Genomic DNA, 16,042 nt, shown 5'->3' with positions numbered 1-16,042 from the left:
TTGTATGTATTTGTATGTATGTTACCTCATTTAATCCTTACAAAAACCTGTGAGCTGGGTATCATTACCTCCATGTTGTATGTGAGGAAGCTAAGACACAGTGTCAGAGCCAGGATGTAGACCTACGCGGTCCAATTCTAGAGCCTGTGCTCTTCCCCTATCAGGGATTTTTATGCGCTCTCTCCTCTCATAATGCCTTTCCCTGAGGAAAGCCTGTAGGATCAGGTTGGAACAGTAGGATATGCAGCAGTAAAGTGAACCACGAGATGCCACCAAATCAGAGCGGGGTACACCATGTGTCCTAGAGCCCAGCTCATCACGGCAGTTCAGGTCCCCCACCTGCGCTGGAATGTTCTTTTTTTTTTTTAATTAATTTTTATTGGAGTAGAGTTGATTTACATGGTTGTGTCATTTTCTGCTGTACAGCAAAGTGAATCAGTTGCATATACCCACTCTTTTTTAGATACTACTCCCATATAGGCCATTACAGAGTGGAATGTTCTCATATGATCAGAATTCCGTGCGATGCCTCATCTGACTCTCACCCTGCCTCTGTCTCTTTCCTTTCGTCAGACGTCCAGCAAGCACATCTCCCAGGCAGAGGTGGTCCTCCGGTTTGCATTCCAGACGTCCATCACGGTGCTGTGCATCGCCTGCCCCTGCTCTCTGGGCCTGGCCACGCCCACGGCCGTCATGGTGGGCACGGGGGTGGCCGCCCAGAATGGCATCCTCATCAAGGGAGGCAAGCCTCTGGAGATGGCCCACAAGGTTGGCCCCCGCTTCCTTCGAGGTCTTGGCTGGGGTGATTTTGTAGCTGTATGCTGCGTGATTTTGTTTTTTTTTTTTTTTTTTTGACTTAGAGAGTCCTAGTGAAAATAGTACCTGTTTAAATTTCATATTCAGAGAAAAACCTGAAAGAGGACTGAGGGTAGCTCTGCTAATTAAGTAAAACAGGAAGCCAGGACTGACTGGTAATGACAACAGGACCGGCCGCAGCTCACGGTCAAAGACCTAAATGCTGTATAAATATTAATTTAATCTCATCGACAGCCCTGAGGTGGGTGCTGCTTGTTTCCATTTTACGGGTGAGGGAAGTGCAGCAGGAGGGCGCTGGGCGACTTGCCAAAGGCCTGCGCTAAGATGTGCAGCGCCGGGCTCACGGCCAGGTGGTCGGGCTCTGGGGAAAGTAGCTGCGCTGTCTCCGCGTGATCGGGGAGGGTCCCGGGACCTTGGGGTGGAGTAGCAGGCAGCAGCGTCTATGGAGAATCTCCCTTCAGCCCAGCAGTCCCCAACCTTCCATCCTCCCTTCATTTCTTCGGTATCTGTTGAGCGTTTACTCTGTGTGGGTCCTGTGCTGGGCCCTGGCTCTCAAGGACCTTACAGTCCAGCAGGAAAGACAGGCATGCAGCAGGCGAGCAGCAGACGCCATGGAGAGCGTGAGATGCTGTGAGGACAGTTCCTCAGGGGCCTAAGCGTAGACCCGTGTGTGCTGGACGGGGTGGGTGCTGGTGCAGGTGCTCAGGGGAGGTCTGAGACCTGTCAGCTGACAACAGAGGTTCGGAAGGGTGTCCCGGCCATGGGACCAGCACGTGGAAAGGACCCGGGGGGGCCGTGCTGCCTGGTCCCAGACTCCGTAGGACTGGAGACCGTGAACATGTCCCCGCCATTGTGTCCCCGGCATCTTGCCCAGTGCCTGGCACGTTGGAGTCACTCCACAGTTATTTTCTCAATAACTAAATGAGGACCAGAAAGAGAGAAACTGACAGGAGATGAGGGCACTGAGGGAGGAAGGAGGGGAGAGAGGGGCCTTGAAGGGCTTTGGAGGGTTATTCAGTCCAGGTCCAGAGCTTAACCAAGAACAGCAGGGACACACGGGGGCAGGGGCGGGGGTGAAGCGCCTGCGGGGCTGGATTGCACGCTGGGAAGATCGTCCTGGCGGCGGAGCGGGGGCTGGGCTAGAAGCTGGCCAGGACTGTCGGAGGAAGGCCAGTTAACAGTGGGGAAGAGGCCCCACTCAGTCAGAAACAAGAAGCGGAGCTGTTGTTTGCTAAATGAGGGAGAACCGAGCCTGCGGCATGCAGTCTGAGCACAGCAAGGGCTGACCTTGTGCCGGGTCCAGGGAAGCGTGGAGCGAGGGAACTGGTGGGCTCCGGCCACGCAAGCCCAGGCGCCGAGTGTGGCTGCTCCCGCCGGGCTGAGCCCAGGCCCCTGGGGACCCGTGCCAAGCTGCCGCTGACCAAGGGGGACAGGTCCCCAGACTAGCTCTGTGGTTACTTGTTATTATGGCCAAGGAACACTCCCTTCCTTTTGTGAACTCGGAATTCGAGAACACTGTTCTCCGTAGGCTTTTGCACTGATGCAGGCCGGAGAGAACAGTGGTTGACCCGGCAGATAGCGGTGGGCCGGGAGATGGGCAGACCCCCCCGGGGTCACGCTCCTGACCCGACACGAGGAGGGGGCCGCACGGCGTTGCTGCACGGTGATGCCTCCTTGTTGCATCAGAGTGAGAGCTTCTGGCTCGACCTGGTCACGGTTAAGCCCGAGTGTGGATTTTTTTTAACTGGGCAGAGAGGGAAACAATGTTTTGGCAACGGGAGTGGTTGAACCTTGGGACGGACGCAGAGGATTCTGTAGCGTGTCGTGAAGGAGTGTATTGTGACCTGCTTGGGGTGGGTTGAGTGAAGTTCTGCCTCGAGAGCGTGAGGACTCTGAGAGTCCCTCCCATCTGTGTTTTGGTCACTGAGATGCGGTTTTTTGGGCAGATAAAGACTGTGATGTTTGACAAAACTGGCACCATCACCCACGGGGTCCCCAGAGTCATGCGGGTCCTCCTGCTCGTGGACGTGGCCACGCTGCCCCTCCGGAAGGTGCTCGCCGTAGTGGGGACTGCGGAGGCCAGCAGTGAGCACCCCCTGGGCGTGGCAGTCACCAGATACTGTAAAGAGGTAGGTGGACTGAGCGTTGCTGGGCCCTCGCTCCCCCGGCTCCCCCGCTCTCCCCAGCTGGGCCGGAAGACTCCGGGCTCCTTCCCCCTCACGCGCCTTTCCTCCTCGCTGCCCCTGGCCCCCACGTCAGCTGCCTCCACGGAGGCCTTGGCTCGTGTGGTCTGGAAACTGCTGAGCAGGCCCCCTGGAGCAGGTGGGGATGCAGGGCACAGCGGCAGGTCCCTTGTCACGCTTCCAGATCATCACAAAGCAGTTCAGTGTTAATGAGCTAATGGCCATTCATTAGGCATTTCCTGAGCATCCCGAGCTCAGGGGAGTAAGAATTCATAAGATGCGAGCTCTGCCTGCTGGGAGTTGATGGTCGGGTGGGGAAGACAGGCGTATTCAGCCCCTCACGAGCGCTTCGTGCAAAGGGATACAAAAACGAAGGGGGTGTTGGGGCCAGGTCGGGAGAAATCCATTCCACTGGGGACTCCTGAGGCGGAGAGGAAGCAGCAGAAGTGACCAGAGGACTGTGGGTTGTTGGCACAGTTAGTGGGGAGCCTTCATCCTCTGGCCTCTGCAGAGGAGAGGGCCTAGCTAGCTTTCTCTGCTTTCAGTCTGCGCGTGGAGGCAGCAGCATGTGCCAGAATACTGCCCTGAAAACATGTAAACTGTCTGAACGGTACAATTATCAGTAAATGTAGAAGGGGACATGGATGCCTTGGGGAAAAGTTGACAACTCTTCCCGGACAGGGAATCTTTCAGAAATCTCATTTCGCGTCGTGTCCTTTGTGTCGGGTGCGGCTGTTTCCCCTCTCATCCTTCTGATGTTTCAGAAAGAATTCTGCTCACCCCCAGGCATCCTTCCTTTGGGTTCTGTTACCCAAATAAACCCAGCCCTTCCCTTTCTCCTGCCACGTCGGCCCCCCCCCCCCGCCAGGGTCTGGCCATGGGCAATTATCTCTTGATGGCCTTAAAATAGTTTGTTACCACTTACCTATTCCATCATTTTTATGAAATTATTTGCAACATAAAAAGAAAATCTTTCTTCCCTTTGGCACCTTCATCCCCGCCCCCCAACCCCGACCCCAGCCCTTAATTTGGGGTGTTTGCTGTGAATTGCCTTTCTCCTTTCTGAACTGCAACCTGTCCAGTCTCTCCAGGCATCCAAACTCTAGGAGAGAGTTGAGGCTGTTTTAAATGACTGTGTCATATAAGAGAGAAAGAGTTGCTGCCTTAGGCGTCAATCTCTTCGCCTTTCCCGGAAGTTCTCCTCCCATCCCTCCCTTCCCTCTAAATTCCTGGTGTCTGCTGCTCTCCCCCCGCCTCACCCCCACCTCTGTCCTGACTCCCTCTCGACTCACCTCTGTTTTCTGCTTCCTCTCTCCCACTTTCCTTCCCAGGAACTTGGCACAGAGACCTTGGGATACTGCACGGACTTCCAGGCGGTGCCCGGCTGTGGGATCGGCTGTAAAGTCAGCAACGTGGAGGGCATCCTGGCCCAGGATGAGCGCCCGCGTGGCCAACCGACCGCCCACCTGAACGGGGTCAGCAGCGTCCCCGTGGAAACAGGTATCCCTGGCCTCGGTTTCCGCTGCCCAGCCCGCCGGGGTCTGGGCCCAGCCATGGAGAGCGCCATGCCAGGCTCGCCCCGTGGTTCCCGACCGCGGAGAAGGTGGCTCAGGGCTGGTGCGCCGCACGCCTGTCTCCCAGGGAAGCCTGCAGCTTCTCTCGTGTTCTTCGATGTGGCTGAATCTTGACGCTAATGGCAGACAAAAGCAGTGTGTGACTTAAAGTCATGGAGTATTGCTTACCTGCTCCCTAATCTCGAGTCTCCTCTTTCTTATCCCAGGTTAGTCTTGGGATAAGACTCGTATGCTACAGGGTAGGCAGATGGGAGTCCTCCTTTTGTTCTTCCTAAACAGGAAACCCCCATGTGGTCAACTCTGATGGGATGTGACGTATTTATAGAGCTGGCAGCCGTCAGGGAAAGTGAATGGACATGGTCTGCCCAAGCCAAGAAGGGACACTGGAGGGACAGCTGCTTTTTGAATAACGGCCTTTCTTATTCAAAGGGTGCTAGCCATCAGCATAAGAGAGTGGAAAAACCCCCAAACCAAAAAACCCATGTCTAGTGTTTGCTCTTAAGTATGTTAGTAGTTAAATCTTGATTAAGATTTTGTTAGAAGCCATTACCACCTTATAGCAAGTTAAAGCCCTGGGATGACCTTTCCTTTGCCTTCCAGGGACTGGTCTATCAGTGACACCTAAGGTAGAGGTGACAGGTGCAAGACTCACCTGGCCTTTTAGGAGGTATAGCTTCAAAACCTTTCATACACGGAGGCTGGTTGTTGGCTGGTTCACCTTGCATCATCTGTACCAAGCAGTGATGGGTCTAGTCAACACTTGCTTTTGGCGTTGACCAAATAACTAACCGCTTCTAATCCTAATTCTAATGCAATCTAACTGCAGCAGCAGACACCCCTAAAGGCCAGTAGGTACACTATGCGGTGTTTAATATGTTTGTAACATCTTTACATGTTTTAATTCATACCACGGTTCTGCATGTTAGTTATTCTTCTTCCCCTGGTTCTTTAAGGATGGTTTTCCAAGAGGTGTTTACTAGGTTGTGGTTTTTCCAGAGCCGCCAAGTAGATGTTTTGCTGTTGAAACCATCCCATGGTTTTTAGTGCTTTCTCGCAGTGAACTTGGGCTCTTTGGGAATAACCACACACTCCTTTGAGCAGATGCGGTCCCGCAGACCTTCTCTGTGCTGATCGGCAACCGAGAGTGGATGAGGCGCAACGGCTTGACCGTCACCAGCGACATCAGCGACGCAATGACCGATCACGAGACGAAAGGCCAGACGGCCATCCTGGTGGCCATCGATGGTACCGCTCTGCTCCCCTGTCCTCTGCTCTCAAGTGAAGCTGGAGACTTCAGGCAGAAATAGAGTCCTTTTTTTTTTTTTTTAAAGTAAATCTTCCTCTGTTAATTTTAGTTCTATTTTCGAAAAGGCTGTCTTGCCATTTTTTCACTTCATTCTCAGTCCTGAGGCCCCCTCTGGCCACCTCCATCTTTGCCACCAGAGTGAAGATGGCTTCAGCCTCTTTGCTCTTGGGATTCTAAACTGTCTTCCCCACCATCATTTGCATCTGCCCAGGTTGGCAGTTGAAAGTCATCCTTTCTCATTCATCACTGCAGGCGAAAGAGCAGTTGACTTCCTAAGAGGTTTAACTCTAGGATGCTTTACATACCGAAATCCCCTGCAGCTTTCACAGAGCTTCTCAAAATTGTATGTCTCTTAGTACTCAGATTATATCCTGGGCTTTACATCTCAGGTAGATTAGAATCACTTTGTTAATGTTAGTTTCTGCTAACAGAAGTAAAAACTATATGCAAATAAGAAGTAATTTAATTGCTGTATTTTGAATGCTCCTCTTTTCCCATTCTCTCTCTCTCTCTCTTTTTTTTTCCGGCTCCCACTGCCATGCCTTCTCCCGAGTCCTTTAAACGCACAGCCCCCTCAGCTTGTCAGGCTGGAATTGGCTCAATTAAAAGTGCCTCTTACACATCCTCACCCTCACTGCTCCCGTCACACCTCAGTCCTCGAATGCCCTCCTGTGTCAGTACCTAAAGAGTCACTCAAAAAAAAAAAAAAAATTCTACAAAGTGTTTTCTGTAGAAAGAGACAGAAAGGAAGGATTGATTTTCTAGCTGTTTGGACATGTGTCACTCTTTAAGTAGCATTTGTTGTATTTCTCATGTTTTAATAGCTAACAGGTATTGAGTTATTATGAGCCAGGCACTCTGCAAAGCAAGAGATGTTCCTTGCAGAAAATCTGGAAAATTCTGAGAACTATAAAAAAAACGGAATCCCTCATTATCCTACCCCTCAGAGAGCCACTGTTAACTTTTTAACAGTCCTTCCAGACTTTTGTATGCATCTGGAAATGTATGTAAATTAAAAAAAAACAAAATCAAAACCGTATTTTGTTGTATAATTTGGTGTTTTGTTTTTGGCGTGTAACATGGTATTAGGAAAACTGTTCTGGATCATGAAGTCTTACTTGCTCCTCGGGCTGCCCAGGGCGCTGCCACATGTGCTCACCTGCGGTGTCTCCTACAGGTGTGCTCTGTGGCATGATCGCCATCGCAGATGCGGTCAAGCAGGAGGCCGCCCTGGCCGTGCACACACTGAAGAGCATGGGCGTGGATGTGGTTCTGATCACGGGGGACAACCGCAAGACAGCCAGAGCCATTGCCACCCAGGTAAGGGCCGGGGGCCAGGATGTCTCCCACATCTGAAATTGCTAGTGATTTCAAGCTGGCAGAAACAGTTTAAGGAAAATAAATAAGCACTAGTGCACTGAGCACTCAGCTTTGCTCTGGTCCTTCCCCCTCGCTGGGGGCTTTTCTCTCCACATGCTTTGATCTCGGAGCCGTGCACATCCCACAGGGGGCCGCCTTGCTGCTGCCCCAAAGATCACATTGCTGGGGCCCGGGTGCCGTCATTCCTGCACGGTGGCTGCAGCCCCGGAAAAGCTGTTCCAGCATTCTTTATTTTCCAGTCGCTGCACTGAGGAAAAGAGACCATGGTTTGAGGGCTGAAATAAACAGCCTTGTAGCCTTTCTATTAAGGGAGTGTTTTGCCGGCCCAGCTCTTCTCACTCTGCACCAGATAAGTCCCTGGGTCCCGGCAGTTCTTCTGCAGCGCTAGGGTCTGAGTTTGGGCCACGAGGGCAGCACGACTGCATGCCTGCCTGCCCTGCCTCGCGGGGAGGGCTCCAGTGCAAACTCCAGACGGTTGTATACCACCCCTTGCGGACATGTGTGTAAAGCTGTCTGCTTCTGAGAATGAATCGCTCCTTGGGAGGGGAGCGACAGTGCCCCTGTCAGCCATCCTTCTGAGAGTACACCCACTCCCGGGTTAAAACTTGTTCCTGCATTCAGCAAGCACTTACTAAGCGCCACCCCTGTGACAGAGAGGCTACAGAGAGGAGTGAAGAGGGCACTGCCCTCGAGGAGCTCACGGTCCCGTGGGGAGGGTGGCCCAGGGACCGAGTGTAAACCAGGTGCTGGGCGCTCCAGTGGAAGAGTGCACGGGTCGCATGGGAGCTGCCAGCTTACCCCTCAGCCTGGCAGGGGCCGCCGGGGACACCTTCCAGGGGAGAGGAGGCCTGCAGGCGTCAGATGAAGAAGAGGGGGTGCTGGGGGCAGGAAAAGTGACCTTTGCAGGACAGAGCAGGCAGTACAAGCACCACCTGCGGGTGCAAGGTAGCAGCGAGTTGGAGAGGCCAGGGTGGGGCCCGCTGGGGCCGGGGGGCCGGGAGCTGGGCACAGGCAGGACCTGACCTGGGGACCTTGGGAGGCAGGCAGAGGAGTTTAGACGTTGTCCTAAGGGAAGTGGGATCCACTGGAGGCCTTGAAGCAGGAGAGTAACGTGACCAATGATTACTGTTTTGGAAAGGTCACCGGGACGGCATCTGGAGAAGAGTGTTGGGAGGCCAGGATGTGGGCAGGAGGCCAGCGAGGGTCCCAGACCACCGCGGGGCGTTGGGATGGGAGCAGGGGGTGCATTTGCCATGTGACCTGGAATCTGCAGGGCTTGGTGACGGGACCTGGAGGCTGAGAGGAATGGGGCAGGGCTCATGGGTTTCTGGTCCTATTCCTGCCCCTTGGCAACGCCGGATGTTATCGTGTATTTGGTTTTTTATTGACTGCTGTTCTTCTTTCCTTTCAGGTTGGCATCAACAAAGTCTTTGCGGAGGTGCTGCCTTCTCATAAGGTGGCCAAGGTCCAGGAGCTCCAGAACGAGGGGAAGAGAGTGGCCATGGTGGGCGATGGTGTGAACGACTCCCCGGCCCTGGCCCGGGCCGACGTGGGCATCGCCATCGGGACAGGCACGGACGTGGCCATTGAGGCGGCTGACGTCGTCCTCATCAGAGTGAGCTCTGCCGCGCCTCCCCCTCGCGGTTGTCCGTAGCAGGAGTGGTGAGGGCCGCAGAGCGGGGCTCCCCGTTCACCATGTGCTCCTCTCCTGCAGAATGACTTGCTCGACGTGGTGGCCAGCATTCACCTCTCCAAGAGGACCGTCCAGAGGATACGACTCAATCTGGTGCTGGCACTGATCTACAACCTGGTCGGGATCCCCATTGCAGCAGGTGGGCCCTCCCTGCCCTGTTCCCTCTGACCCTAGCTGTGGCCAGAAGCCTTGAAGAAAGAGTTGATTTTATTATGTTCCGCTTTGTAAGTCTCTAAAGGTAAATGAGAAACTGCAGGGAGAACCCAAGCCTTTTGTTCACTGCGGGCCTCTCTGAAAAGCTGGCCAAGCTGCTCAACCCTATTTACCTTGGCCCTGTTTTCTGGAACATTATTAAGACATACAGTCTGAAAAATAATCAATATTAACAGTTATGGGGCACCTGTTACACGCTAAGCCCGGGATCAGTGCTTTAGAACTTTGTCTTAAGAATTAATCCCGCCCGGGTTTTATCCTGACTCAGAAATAATCATGGGGAGAGATGGATATTTTCTGCTCCCTAAGTCCTCCCTCCCCCACTGTATCTTGTGTCACCAGAGAGGGAAGAGTTCCAAAGACTCCTGCAAGGAAAGCGCCTACATGGGCCAAGACCTATTTTTAAACATGACTGCCGCAGCCACGTTCCCCTGTTGTGTCCGAGCGGTCGGCGCTGCCTCACACAGTGGGTCAGCGCGTCCACTGCAGTCCGGCTCCGGCAGGTGCACTTCCTGCCCCGGGGCCGGCTCAGGAGCTGGTCCCCTCCCGTGCTTGCGGCTCTGTCCCGGGACCTGGTCTTGTTGCCCCTTATCAAGGTGCTTTGACGCCCTTGAGGGAGGACCGTCCGTGTAGAGAGGGCCCGTGGTCGTCAGCCTGTTGTCTCGGTGCTCCCACCCCCGAGGTGCCCCAGGATGGTGACACCTGCAAGTCCCTGGGGTGCCCTGTCCCCTGGAGCTTCCCCCAAACAAGTGATGGCACCTCTGGATGGTCCCAGGAAGGTCAGGGTGGGTGGGGGACCCCAGTCCCCTTGACGGCGCTCCCCCCCACCGAGCCCCACGCCCGGCTCTGAGACCGCCCGCCTCAGGCCCACGGGCACGCGGTCAGCGCCCAGCCCAGGGGCTTCCGAGCCGCCCTGAGGAGAGCTTCTGGTGGGCGGTGAGGCCGGGCCCCCCTCGCTCTCCGCCCTGGGCTGCGGCCTGAGTGTGGTCCCCCCCTCGGCCAGGTGTCTTCATGCCCATCGGCGTCGTGCTGCAGCCGTGGATGGGCTCGGCGGCCATGGCCGCCTCCTCCGTGTCCGTGGTCCTCTCGTCACTGCAGCTCAAGTGGTGAGTCCCCGCGGCGGGCCCGGGGGGCGGGGTGGGTGTGCGCCGCGAGCGGGGTCCGGCGTGTGTGTGTGTGTGTGTGTGTGTGTGTGTGTGTGTGTGTGTAATGACTTGTCCACCGCGAGCCAACAGTTTCCCGCTCAGCAGTCACCTCGCGCTGCTTCTTCCCGTTACTCCGCTCGACGGCTGTTTATGTCGAGATGTAGCTATAGGATCCCTGTTTGTAATCATTTTTCCTTTTTTAAAAGGGATCTTTATTTATTTACGCTTTCAGTTAACAAAAGTTAATGACAGCCTACTATGTACCAGGCATTTGGCTAGAAAGTTTCTAAGTTGGGAACTTGCCCTGAGCCATAGGAGTTCGGTGGCCTTTCTTTCCTTTAAAAGCCGTGAGGCCCTGATACTGCGTGTTATTAAAGACTTCATGAGAGGCCTTCACCGGGCTTTACAAAAAAAGGCTGTGTGTCCAGAATGGCTCAGGTGCTCTTGGATTCTTGCTTTGCAGCTACAGGAAGCCGGAGCTGGCGTGGTACGAGGCGCAGGCGCAGGGCCGCATGAAGCCCCTGGCCGAGTCCCAGGTCAGCGTGCACGTCGGCATGGACGACCGGCGGCGCGACTCCCCCCGGGCCGCGCCCTGGGACCAGGTCCGCTACATCAGCCAGGTGTCCCTGTCCTCCCTCAAGTCCGACGGGCTCTCCCGGCACAGCGCCGCAGCCGACGACGAGCGGGGAGCAAGTAGCCCCTGCTCCTGAGTGACCGGGACGGGGAGCCGTCCGTCCGAAAGCCGCAGGCGGTTGTGGCCCCCGCCCGGCCCCCCTCCCTGTGTGGCCGAGGCTCCAGCCTGACAGCAGCAACAGCAGGCGGCGGAGCCCCTCGCCAGCCCTGGACGTTCTAGATCACCCCTCCCTGCGGCTTGTGGACCACGCCGCCGGGGTCCCACGGGCTCGTTGGAGACCTTGCTGGCCTCGGGAAGGGGAGGGACAGCCAGCCCTCCTCGCATCCTCTGCCGTAGCGTTTGGGATGACTGCCCGTGAAACGAGGACGATCTCATTGGGTCCAGAAACTTATTAAATGGGCCTGTCCACAGAACTCATTAAACCCTCGGGCTCCGGCGCTTTGTGACGACACCCACGTGCACCGCGTGTCCGAGACCACCACTTACCTCAGGTGTCCCCGTCTTTTCTGCTGGCTCCATCTCTTCCTTTTCTGTCCTCGACCCTGGGGCTGTGGCCCCCCGTCGTCTGAGGGCCGGGCTGATGTCCTCACGTCCCCGCGGCTGCTCTGCGAGGGGCTCGTGTGCTCCTTCCTGAAGCCCTCGCCCACACGGCCGCCAGAGAGCCGCCACGCTTCTCCCTCCTCGGGGTGAGGAGAGGTCTTCGTTGCTTATGACCCTCTTCTCCGTGGAGTCCTGGCTTCTCAACGCCGCCGAATCCAGTGCTGTCGCTGACCGTCACTGCCCAGCTCGAGTGAGGGTCTCAGAGCCCGAGACTTGAGAAATTCGGCTTCTGGGGGTGGGTCCGGGGGACCCAGGGAGGCACGTGGTGCAGGAACCTGCTTGCTCCGTTCCAGGGGCTTCGGTTACATGGCCCGCTCTGTGACTGTCACCTCACGTGGTCCATCGTGGGAGTCAGGTCAGTGCTGCCCCAGTGCCTACAGCACTCCGGGGAAACGGTACCCAAATAAGAGAGGAAATCCCAGTCCTCCACATGCATTGACTTCCGCACGCAGAGCTGGTGCCTTAGTTAGGGGGTGACCACAGTTTCCCAACAGAACATCTGTTTCTAACTTTAAGTGGCCTTTGTGGTTGCACAGCATCGGAGGGGCAGCAGTGGGGCCCGTGGCGGACTCAGAGCTTGGTGGTGATTGGCAGACCACGTGGGGTAGACTAGTACTATCAGAATCTTAGACTAGGCAGTGCGGAGCCTGTTCTAAGTTCCAAGGTGAAGCCCTTATCACACACATTTTAGTTAGTTATTGTCAGTTATTTTCCAGGGGGATATAAGCACTTTTTATAAGTTACCTCTAAGCCTCCCAACAAGCCAGCAAAGTTAGATACTTCACAGGCGGGAAACAGGCTCAGAAAAGCTAGGAATCCCACTCAGGATCACACAGCCAGTATACATGGCAGAACAGGGATCTGAATTCATGTCTGTTGGCTCTGAGGTCTTTTCTCTAACTTGGCCCTACCTTGAATATTTCGCTCGATAAGAATAAACAAGAAAAAGGCCCTTGCGCTCCCGGAAGAACGAACCTGCCAGGTGATATATTTGCTGACTTGGGGTGAAATTTGACCGCGAGGTCACGTCATGTTCCCTTTGGATGGTTCCTTTCCATTTGCATATAATTTAGTTTTTGCTGGGTCTTAGCCTCTAAAATGGATGTGCAGGGTTTTGTTGTGTTTTTATGGTTTCCAGTCTTCCCTCCCCTCCCCAGGCCCTTCCTGCTCTGTGTTCCCAATTGTGTCCTCTCTTTATTCCTGGCTGTGCTTGGGGAGTGTGTCCTGTTTTCTAACTGGGCTAATCATTGTCTAAAGAATCTAATTGTATTGATTTTTCAAAAAGCTTTTAGGACCATAAATGTCATATTTATAGGGACATGGAAATATTTATATAATTGTACAGAAAATAACCTTTCAGAGATGTTCAAAGTATAAGTTTTGGTTTTTTTTTTTTTTGGTCAGAAAAGAAGAATTCCTATTTCAAAAACTTTCCCATGCTATATTAGAATAAAGTTTCTTTTTCTATTCATCTATAAATTTGCCTTTGGCTGGCTCCGAGTGGGAAGCGTGTGGGAGCCAGTGCAGCGCCATCTTTGGTGAGAACCTCGAGGTGCTGGCTTTGCTCAGTGCCTTTCAGGGGGAGAAAAGAATGAGGTTTAACGGTGGAGGCCACGAGGGTGGCCAGAGCCCTCTGACGGGCCATCCCAGCACTGTGTGAGCCCCTCTCCCGAAGGCCTTCCCCAGTGGTCTGTGGGGAGAGCTCTGGAAAGCACCGTCTCAGGGTACCTGTCCTGCTGGTTCAGACACGGGCCTAGATGACCCCATCATATGCACTTCCCTGGTTGAGGGCGATTGTCTACAAATGGCTGTTCTCAAATGCACACATTTAATCAGAATGGCTATATTTTGGGATCCTCGGCCCCGAAGGAATCGGGTGGGGGGAGTAGTAGAAAAGTCTGGACCAAAGTGCTGTGCTGGGAAGGCTCTGTGGGCATCTTGTGTGTGTGTGGGAGGGTCCTAAGTGAGCTGTACCTAGAGGTGAGGTGACAGTGTGATTCATCATCCAAACCAGGATACTTTTAAGAGTGAAAGGAGCTGCTACTAACAATTATGACAGGGCAACTGGCCTAAACTGGGACTACCCAGGCAAACTGGGACGTGTGGTCACCTGCCTTAAAAGGGAAATAGACATTTTGCAGTCGTCACCGACACAAACTGTAACACTTTAGCACTTTGCCCTGATTGTAGGTTCCACAGACATGCTGGTGACCTAATCCTTCATCAGACTGAGAGATTTTCCCCTCTGTCACATCCTGATACCAACACTTCTCTGTAGAGTCATTAAGGTGACTGTCTGGCAGCTTGGCGTGAGTGCACAGCTGGAGAGCCAGGCAGGGCTACGGTAAGTGGCCTCCAGCACAGCCTTAGGACTTGACACCCAGCATGCTGGACTCCTTTTCTGGAGGCCTGGCTATGGGAATTTCACGTCGTATGCACGTCCCGTTGTGGAAAGGGAAGGTTGAGTCCATTTCGTTAGAAAATAGACATTTTCTAAAACTTGAGCAAATTTCCCTGATAGGATTCCACATGCACCAGAATAAATCATAACATCTGTCCATTCCTGATAACTTTTCAGCCTTTAAGACCTTAGTGAAGAATTGTGATAGGATCACCTATTAAATAAATGAATGTAATAATTCTAGTTTTTCTCTTTCTCTTAAACGGCACCTGGAAATTGACATGTCAAAAATTCGGTCCCCAAATTGTTTTCTGGTTTACTGTGGAACCAAGACTAATAAAAATGACCTTTATTTTAAGAAAATCCAGCGTAAGCCAAAATCAGCCAGTCAAATAGGTGAATTAGAAAAAGATTTGAATTACAGAAGGATTTTTTTTTGCTTTGAAAAATTCATGATGATACTTCAGCAGCTAAGTTCCCTAATCTGTATAAAATTCTTTTTGAGTGAGAGAAGTTTTATTTGCATGCAACTTTTTCTTCACTGCATCTTTTGTTTTAAAAGAAGGTAAGGAGTAGCATACACGAGGAAATGCTTTAAAAGCAGCCACTCATGCTGACGCTCGGTGGTTTCCCCTTCAGATTACCTTCATGTGTGGGAAAGCTGAGTTGGTATTGGAAAGTATTGTGGAGCTCTTAGGAATGAAACCACCCTCCCTTCTTCATTTTCAACCTCAACTTGGGCAGAGACATGAACACCATTGTTTTGGTGCCTTCCGGAGGGAGATGCCTGCTTGTCTGCCGTGTTCCTTTGTGTAAAGACAATGACAACGGCTGAAATTACAGGATAGAATATGAGAATGTTAAATAACGCTGTGAAATCCCAGAGTCTCCTTTACTCTGTTCAAAAAGATTAAAAAAATAAATAAACTGATGGAAAATCATCCAAGGGCTAAGATGAAAACAAGAGCTAATGGAAATTGAACATTTTTTTCCACTGAAAAGGAAATGGCAATTATTTCTTCTTAATATAAACATGAAACTGCTTGTAGCAAAAATTGAAGCATGCAGAAATTTATAAAGGGGGGAAGAGGCTGCCATAATACCACCACCCCAAAAAAGGAAACCCCATGGGCATGATTTCATGGAGGGGTGTCCTTTGTGAGGGGACAGCACTGGGGCACTGAGAGAGCAAAGCCTATCTGCCCATGGGGGACCCAGCTCCCTGACCACATTAAAACCATCTGAGCACAGAGGTGCTGTAGGGGCCCTGTTGTGAACTGATGGCCACCCAGGTACCCGTAAATTCAGGGGACAGACAGCGTTCAAATACTGTGGGTGTCGCAGTTGGGTCCATCACTCTTGGCTCAGCTGGTCCTCACAGTGGTGTGAAGAGATATTTGCATCCCTGCCCCATTTCAACAGTCAAGCTGACTGTCCAGGAGACAGAGCCAGGCTGAGTGTTCAAGCCCATTTGCTCCGGCCACAAAGCCCGTGTGCCCCTCTGGGCTACCCCCTCCCTGCAAAGGTGATGCTGGGTACTCTCCTTAGCAGGAGAAGCTGGGCTTCCTTGCCACCCCTTGGTGCCTTGCTTGGGACACGAGAAGTGTTCTTTGGCAGGATAGTGTGGTTTATCTCAAGAGCCACCAGGTGTCTCTCTGACCAAAACCACTTCCCAGTCTGCAGCCAGAGCCTAAATTCTCTTGATCAGTTTTTGGATGCATCTGGAAATTCAAATAGACATCATCATAATGAAAATGTGGGTGATGGGGCAGAGTGTGAGGCTGGAGTTAGCCCTGGCACTGGGTGCCTCTACGATGTGCTTGTATCTGTACTTGCAGCCCAGGGTTTGAGCCTCCTCAAATTTGCACTTAGCCGTGCAGAGTACGTCAGTGGGATGACTCAGCAGTGACATTCCTTTGTTGTCACGTGTGTCTTAGCGTCATATAATATTCCTGCAAGTTTAGATTAAAAAAAAAAAAAAGATTTATTTATTTATTTTTGGCTGCATCGGGTCTTTTTTTTTTTTTTTAACATCTTTATTGGAGTATAATTGCTTTACAATGGTGTGTTAGTTTCTGCTTTATAACAGAGTGAATC

The 16,042-nt window shown here is 52.9% G+C and overlaps 1 protein-coding gene across 1 annotated transcript in view; it reads left to right on the top strand.

Moving 5' to 3' along the window:
• ATP7B (ATPase copper transporting beta) overlaps positions 1-13,038 on the top strand; it is a 55,514-nt gene extending 42,476 nt beyond the window's left edge. The window contains exons 13-21 of the mRNA XM_007193702.2: positions 574-768; positions 2,763-2,945; positions 4,331-4,499; positions 5,675-5,818; positions 7,057-7,199; positions 8,671-8,874; positions 8,974-9,091; positions 10,169-10,271; positions 10,774-13,038. Of these exons, the coding sequence (XP_007193764.2) occupies positions 574-768; positions 2,763-2,945; positions 4,331-4,499; positions 5,675-5,818; positions 7,057-7,199; positions 8,671-8,874; positions 8,974-9,091; positions 10,169-10,271; positions 10,774-11,020 (1,506 nt within the window). The 3' untranslated portion in view covers positions 11,021-13,038. The remainder of the gene's footprint in view (positions 1-573; positions 769-2,762; positions 2,946-4,330; positions 4,500-5,674; positions 5,819-7,056; positions 7,200-8,670; positions 8,875-8,973; positions 9,092-10,168; positions 10,272-10,773) is intronic.
• The last annotated feature ends 3,004 nt before the right edge of the window (positions 13,039-16,042 follow it).

The sequence above is a fragment of the Balaenoptera acutorostrata genome, chromosome 18 (genome assembly GCF_949987535.1).
Source record: "Balaenoptera acutorostrata chromosome 18, mBalAcu1.1, whole genome shotgun sequence".
Taxonomy (NCBI): Eukaryota; Metazoa; Chordata; class Mammalia; order Artiodactyla; family Balaenopteridae; genus Balaenoptera; species Balaenoptera acutorostrata.
Note: the sequence above shows the minus strand (reverse complement) of the source record. Positions and strands in the feature narration are given on the sequence as shown.